Source organism: Cetorhinus maximus, unplaced genomic scaffold (assembly GCF_964194155.1).
Source record: "Cetorhinus maximus unplaced genomic scaffold, sCetMax3.hap1.1 HAP1_SCAFFOLD_4533, whole genome shotgun sequence".
Taxonomy (NCBI): domain Eukaryota; kingdom Metazoa; phylum Chordata; class Chondrichthyes; order Lamniformes; family Cetorhinidae; genus Cetorhinus; species Cetorhinus maximus.
In genome coordinates, this window is record NW_027600436.1 from 1 (window position 1) to 7500 (window position 7500).

The window sequence follows — 7500 nt, forward strand, 5'->3', positions numbered from 1 at the left end:
GGCCCCCTTTGCCTCCCCCGGCTTCACGGGGCCGGGCGGCCATGGGTGGGCGGATGCTGGTAAATTCAGCCGCAAGCAAAATCAAGCTGGAGGTCAGATCTCTCAGCCCTCAGCGCCTTCCTCCAGCGCCCTGTGTTACTGACTGTATCTCTACTGATGTTAATCCAGCTCCCTCACACTGTCACTCAGTAACCCCTCTCCTCCAGCGCCCTGTGTTACTGACTGTATCTCTACTGATGTTAATCCAGCTCCCTCACACTGTCACTCAGTAACCCCTCTCCCTCCAGCGCCCTGTGTTACTGACTGTATCTCTACTGATGTTAATCCAGCCCCCTCACACTGTCACTCAGTAACCCCTCTCCCCCCAGAGCCCCTGTGTTACTGACTGTATCTCTACTGATGTTAATCCAGCTTCCTCACACTGTCACTCAGTAACCCCTCTCCCCCCAGCGCCCTGTGTTACTGACTGTATCTCTACTGATGTTAATGTGGCTCCTGCACTAAACTGTTTTGAAGGTAAAAGGGGAGCTTTTGAGGTAAATCTGGAATAGCCATCTCGCTGTTCTGTTATGGTGAGGTTGTAGTATACACACAAGTACTTATTTAGTTGTTGCTGCTAGTGTCTGGAATATGAAGGGAAGAGTAAGTTTCTTCTCGCGCGCTGTCTCTCTCTCTCTCTCTCTCTCCACCTCGCGTGCGCGCGCTCCCTCTCGCCGCCTTGTGCGCGCGCTCCCTCTCGCCGCCTTGTGCGCGCGCTCCCTCTCTCCGCCTTGTGCGCGCGCTCCCTCTCTCCGCCTTGTGCGCGCGCTCCCTTCTCTCCGCCTTGTGCGCGCGCTCCCTCTCTCCGCCTTGTGCGCGCGCTCCCTCTCTCCGCCTTGTGCGCGCGCTCCCTCTCTCCGCCTTGTGCGCGCTCTCTCTCTCCGCCTTGTGCGCGCTCTCTCTCTCTCCGCCTTGTGCGCGCTCTCTCTCTCTCTCCGCCTTGTGCGCGCTCTCTCTCTCCGCCTTGTGCGCGCTCTCTCTCTCCGCCTTGTGCGCGCTCCCTCTCTCCGCCTTGTGCGCGCGCTCCCTCTCTCCGCCTTGTGCGCGCGCTCCCTCTCTCCGCCTTGTGCGCGCGCTCTCTCTCTCCGCCTTGTGCGCGCGCTCTCTCTCTCCGCCTTGTGCGCGCGCTCTCTCTCTTCGCCTTGTGCGCGCGCTCTCTCTCTCCGCCTTGTGCGTGCGCTCTCTCTCTCCGCCTCGCGCGCTCTCTCTCCGCCTCGCGCGCTCTCTCTCTCCGCCTCGCGCGCGCTCTCTCTCTCCGCCTCGCGCGCGCTCTCTCTCTCCGCCTCGCGCGCGCTCTCTCTCTCTCCACCTCGCGCGCTCTCTCTCTCTCTTCTCTCTCCGCCTCGCGCGTGCTCTCTCTCTCTCTTCTCTCTCCGCCTCGCGCGTGCTCTCTCTCTCTCTTCTCTCTCCGCCTCGCGCGTGCTCTCTCTCTCTCTTCTCTCTCTGCCTCGCGCGTGCTCTCTCTCTCTCTCCCCCCCGTCACTCGCCCCCTCCCTACTGACCTCAAGTTTCTTTCTCCTGCCCCACCAGGGTCTTCCAGAATGTCTCCCAAGGCTCAGCGCCCCACACGAGGGGGCAAGCCCTTGATGGGTCGAGGTGGTCCAATCTCAGATGCGTCTCCGCATCCTCCTGCCGCAGGTAAACACCCAGGTTGTTAACCGCTCTCCCAAGTCAGTCTCCATCCTGGCTTTTGTGACGTTGGCCCCAAGCCAGTTGGTGAACTGTGAAATTAGGCAGGAATGCATTTCTCGATAATAGATTTATTTATAGACTCCAGCGTTACAAGCGTCTGCCTCCTGCCTCTTACTGGTGTATCCCCGGCGGTCTCTCTTTATATTGTCTTGAGTGGAACATCAAACCAATGGACAAAATCAAAGAATTAAATGATCGTGGTGGCCCCTTGAATGGAGTAACTGTAACAATCGGCCAAAATCTTACCTTGTCAAATCAAAACAAAATGTCACGGTCTCTCTTTGTAAGTGCTCAGGGTACTTTATTAAACAGCGCCCTTCACCTGAGCGTCATACCCTTCAAATTAACATAGCGCTCCCTCGGCACTGACCCTTCGACAGTGCGGCGCTCCCTCAGCACTGACCCTCCGACAGTGCGGCGCTCCCTCGGCACTGACCCTTTGACAGTGCGGCGCTCCCTCAGCACTGACCCTCCGACAGTGCGGCGCTCCCTCAGCACTGACCCTCCGACAGTGCGGCGCTCCCTCGGCACTGACCCTTCGACAGCGCGGCGCTCCCTCGGCACTGACCCTCCGACAGTGCGGCGCTCCCTCAGCACTGACCCTCCGACAGTGCGGCTCTCCCTCAGTGCTGACCCTCCGACAGTGCAGCGCTCCCTCAGCACTGACCCTCCGACAGTGCGGCTCTCCCTCGGCACTGACCCTCCGACAGTGCGGAGCTCCCTCGGCACTGACCCTCCGACAGTGCGGCGCTCCCTCAGCACTGACCCTCCCACAGTGCGACGCTCCCTCAGCACTGACCCTCCCACAGTGCGGCGCTCCCTCAGCACTGACCCTCCGACAGTGCGGCGCTCCCTCAGCACTGACCCTCCCACAGTGCGGCGCTCCCTCAGCACTGACCCTCCGACAGTGCGGCGCTCCCTCAGCATTGACCCTCTGACAGTGCGGTGCTCCCTCAGCACTGACCCTCCGACAGTGCGCGGCACTGATTACCGGCACTCATAGCCTTTGTTGGCGTTTGTTGACCTGCTCCCTGAACCTCATTCATTCGCTGTCCATCACCTACCTGACGTTGGCTACCTACTGCTTTTTGTCTCCCTGCTCCAGGTACCAGCCGACCGTACCACCCCCGCTCTCCCAAGCCCGGCGCAGTGGCGCCCACCCACGCCGCCCAGGACCTACCCGCGTCGGCGCCCAGCCCGACCTCGCCTCCGGAGACCCGGGGCCAGCCCCCTCCCGCCTCCGGGAGCCTGGACCCGGCCGGCTCTTCGTCTCCCAAGCCGGCCACCCCGGCACCGACCTTCACAGACGGTAAGGGTTCGGCGGGGTGGGTGGGGGGTTGGGGGCGGTGGGTGCCGGGGGGTGGGGTGGGTGTGCAGCCTTGCCAGGCGCGGGTGAAGCGTCATCGGCATATGGTGAGGCTGCTGCGCCAAGAGCTTTTGCGTCCTGCCCGTTGACGGGGCCACAAGATTCGCCGGAGCAGAGATAAAGATTGATGTGTGTCGGATGCGGATTATATGGACTAACGGAAGGCACTGGATAAAGTGCTGCACGAAAGGCTTGTTGTGAGGCAAAGTGGACAGCGCAAGGCATCAGGTGAACAGGAGGCATCCAGCCTGCTACCCGCCACTCATGGCTGACCTGACTTTCCTATCAGTGACCACACCCTCACCCCATTAACCCTTGACCCCCCTCGTCGATCAGAAACCCGCCTCACTCGGCCTTGAGTATATCCAACGCCCCGTCCTCCACTGCTCTCTAGGGGTGGAGGGGGAGAGAATCCCACAGACTGACCACCCTCTGAGAGAAGAAATTCCTCCTCCTCTCCGTCTTCAACCCCTCATTCTGAAACTGTGCCCCCTCCTCCCTCCCTCCTCGTTCTAGATTCCCCCCCCCCCCTCCTCAACACGAGGGGGGTAAATATCCTCCCAGCATCCACCCCTGTCGAGCCCCCTACCCCCTCCGAATCTTATCTGTCTCGATAAGATCGCCTCTCATTCTTCTAAACTCCAATGCGGGGGGTACAGGGCCCAAACTGCTCAACCTCTCCTCACAAGACAAACCCCCCACCCCCCCGTTCGTCCCAGGAATCGGTCCGAGTGAGGCTTCTCTGAACGGCCTCCAGCGCGAGTCTGTCCCTCCTTAAGTCAGGAGACCGAAACTGTCCGCAGTGCTCCAGGAGCGGGTCTCACCGACGCCCTGGACAGTCGGAGCGAGACTTCCCCACTTTTCCTCACTCCATCCCCCCCTCGCAATGAAGGACAACGTCCCTCTCGCCTTCCCCGATCACTCGCTGCATCTGCACACCAACTTTTTTGTGTGATTCGTGCACCAGGACGCCCAGATCCCTCTGTACCTCAGAATCCCGCAACCTCTCACGGTTTAAATCATACCCTGCTTTCCTATTCCTGCCATCCTAAGTGGACAACCTCACCTTTTCACCCCCCCCCGCCCGCCCCATTAGATACCTCGTTGAAAGCCGGGGGGTCTGAGCACCAGGGCGGCACCCGAATGTCCGCAGTGCACTCAGGTTAACAACAGGCTCCTGTGCCCACCCCCTGAATCACAAGCTCGTGGCTCCGAGCGCCAGTCGGGGACTTGGTGATGGCAGCAACACCGGTCCACCCCTGAGGGACTTAATCCCAGGTCACAGAAGGTGAAATGTCAGGGACTTAACCCCCCCCCTGCATTCTCTGGCCGTCGCACCCTCGGCACTGACCCTCCGACAGTGCGGCGCTCCCTCAGCGCTGACCCTCCGACAGTGCGGCGCTCCCTCGGCACTGACCCTCCGACAGTGCGGCGCTCCCTCGGCACTGACCCTCCGACAGTGCGGCGCTCCCTCGGCGCTGACCCTCCAACAGTGCAGCTCTCCCTCAGCACTGACCCTCCGACAGTGCGGGCGCTCCCTCGGCACTGACCCTCCGACAGTGTGGCGCTCCCTCAGCACTGACCCTCCGACAGTGCGGCGCTCCCTCAGCGCTGACCCTCTGACGGTGCGGCGCTCCTTCAGCGCTGACCCTCCGACAGTGCGGCTCTCCCTCAGCACCGACCCTCCGACAGTGCGGCGCTCCCTCAGCACCGACCCTCCGACAGTGCGGCGCTCCCTCAGTACTGACCCTCCAACAGTGCGGCGCTCCCTCAGCACTGACCCTCCGACAGTGCGGCGCTCCCTCAGTACTGACTCTCCGACGGTGCGGCGCTCCCTCAGTACTGACCATCCAACAGTGTGGCGCTCCCTCAGCACTGACCCTCCGACAGTGCGGCGCTCCCTCAGCACTGACCCTCCGACAGTGCGGCGCTCCCTCAGCACTGACCCTCCGACAGTGCGGCGCTCCCTCAGCACTGACCCTCCGACAGTGCGGCGCTCCCTCAGCACCGACCCTCCGACAGTGCGGCGCTCCCTCAGCGCTCACCCTCCGACAGTGCGGCGCTCCCTCAGCACTGACCCTCCGACAGTGCGGCGCTCCCTCAGTACTGACCCTCCGACAGTGTGGCGCTCCCTTGGCACTGACCCTCCAACAGCGCGGCTCTCCCTCGGCACTGACCCTCCGACAGTGCGGGCGCTCCCTCGGCACTGACCCTCCAACAGCGCGGCTCTCCCTCGGCACTGACCCTCCGACAGTGCGGGCGCTCCCTCGGCACTGACCCTCCGACAGTGCGGCGCTCCCTCGGCACTGACCCTCCGACAGTGTGGCGCTCCCTCGGCGCTGACCCTCCGACAGTGCGGCGCTCCCTCGGCACTGACCCTCCAACAGCGCGGCTCTCCCTCGGCACTGACCCTCCGACAGTGCGGGCGCTCCCTCAGCACTGACCCTCCGACAGTGCGGGCACTCCCTCAGCTCTACTCTGTGTCTTTGGGTGTGTTCAGTTCGGTTTGCAGCGACGGTCTGGGTTTGGGTGTGCAGGGTGATGGGGCTGTGAGACGTCCTGAAACTGGGATCATCAGTTGGAACGTACAAGTTCGGGATGCGAGTCGGCCATTCTACCCCCCCCCACAACCGATCCGACCGTGGCTGATTGGACTGTGGCCTCAGCCCCACTCTCCTGTCTTCCCCACCACCATAACCACCCAGCGGCCCCGCTGGTCAGAACTCTCTGGGCGTGAAGCTTTTGTACCTGAGTGGAGGCCGGGTTTGGGCGATGACGCCGTTTGACTCTGCCTGATCTCCTCTTTCTAGTCAAAGAAATGGCCCCGTCCACTGGGAAGGATTTGGCGCGACCGGCCGAGATTTCCCCACCAGGCTCTCTGGAGTTGAGCAAAGCAGCAGGAAAAGGTACCCACCGTCCCCCTCTGTGTGCCTTCGTGTGCGCCTGTGTGTGTCTGTGCGCGCCTCTGTGTGTGCGCGCGCGCCTGTGTGTGTGTGGGCGCGCGCACCTGCGTGTGCCCGTGTGTGCGTGCGCCTGCGCGCGCCCGTGCGTGTGTGTGTGCGCGACCGTGAGCGCGCCTGCGTGTGTGTGTGTGTGTGTGTGTGTGTGCCTCACTGGGTTCCCGCTCTCCCGTGCTGTGTGTATATTTGTGAGTGGAGAACCAGATAAACTCACCGACACAGTTTGGACCCCTCGACTCCCAACCTCCTTACAGCTTTAGTTGAAACATGGACAAAAGAGCTGAACTCCCGAGGTGAGGTGAGAGTGACTGCCCTTGACCATCAAGGCCACATTTGACCGAGTGTGGCATCAAGGAGCCCGAGCAAAACTGGACTCAATGGGAATCAGGGGGAAAACTCTCCACTGGTTGGAGTCATACCGAGCGCAAAGGAAGATGGTTGTGGTTGTTGGGAGGTCAGTCACCTCATCTCCAGGACATCACTGCAGGAGTTCCTCAGGGTTACTGTCCTCGCCCCCAACCATCTTCAGCTGCTTCATCAATGACCTTCCTTCCATCATAAGGTCAGAAGTGGGGATGTTCGCTGACTGTACGGTGTCCAGTCCCATGTCTCCGTCCCCGCTCCTCGCTCCAATCCCAGCGATTCCTGCTCATCCCGACCTGCACACCCACTGCTTTCCTGTCACCCGAACCACGATCAGGAGTAAGCCCTCCCTCAAGCCTGCCCCGCCCTTCAAACATCCCGTGGCTGATCTTCCCCCTCAACTCCACCTTAATCCAGCCTGTGGCTGATCTTCTCCCTCAACTCCCCCATATCCCTCGATCTCCCTCAGTGTCCAAACATCTCTCGATCTCCCGGGTCTTGAACCTACTCGATGACGGAGCACCCACCGCTCTCTGGGGTAGAGAATTCCAAAGATTCACAACCCTCCCCGAGTGAAGACATTTCTCCTTCATCTCAGCCCCAAAATGTCCGACCCCTTCTCCTGAGACTGGGACCCCCCGTGTTCTAGACTCTCCAGCCCGGGGAGAGGGGGGGGAAACAGCCTCTCAGCATCGACCCTGTCAAAGCCCTTCAAAACGACCGCTCGTTCTTCGAAACTCCGGGGAACATAGACCCTGTTGCACTCGACCTCTCCTCGTCCCAGGGACCAGTCTCGCGAACCTTTGAGCATTAACCTCCTGTTGTTTCTTTTTATTTTCCCTTCCTCCTTCCTTTACTCCACCCACCCCCAACCCCACGCACACGACGCACGGCTGTGATTCGGCAGGGCTGCTGCAGTCTCCTTCAGACCACAAGCGGAACCAGATCGAAGAGCTGAAGAAATTCGGGGAAGATTTCCGGGTAAGGAACCCAACACTACCCCCCTTTCCCCCCCCACCCCCAAACTCTACCTCCCCCACAACCGCGTCCGGGCGCCAAGGCGAGTTGAGAAATAAGGAG

The 7500-nt window shown here is 61.3% G+C and overlaps 1 protein-coding gene across 1 annotated transcript in view; it reads left to right on the plus strand.

The window, feature by feature from the left end:
• Positions 1 to 1571: 1571 nt before the first annotated feature.
• The window catches only part of LOC144678529 (ataxin-2-like protein), a gene marked incomplete at its 3' end in the record, with an annotated part of 12471 nt that continues 6542 nt past the window's right edge, over positions 1572 to 7500 (plus strand). The window contains exons 1-4 of the mRNA XM_078538281.1: positions 1572 to 1677; positions 2837 to 3040; positions 5908 to 6003; positions 7328 to 7401. Coding sequence (XP_078394407.1) covers positions 1581 to 1677; positions 2837 to 3040; positions 5908 to 6003; positions 7328 to 7401 — 471 coding nt within the window. The remainder of the gene's footprint in view (positions 1678 to 2836; positions 3041 to 5907; positions 6004 to 7327; positions 7402 to 7500) is intronic.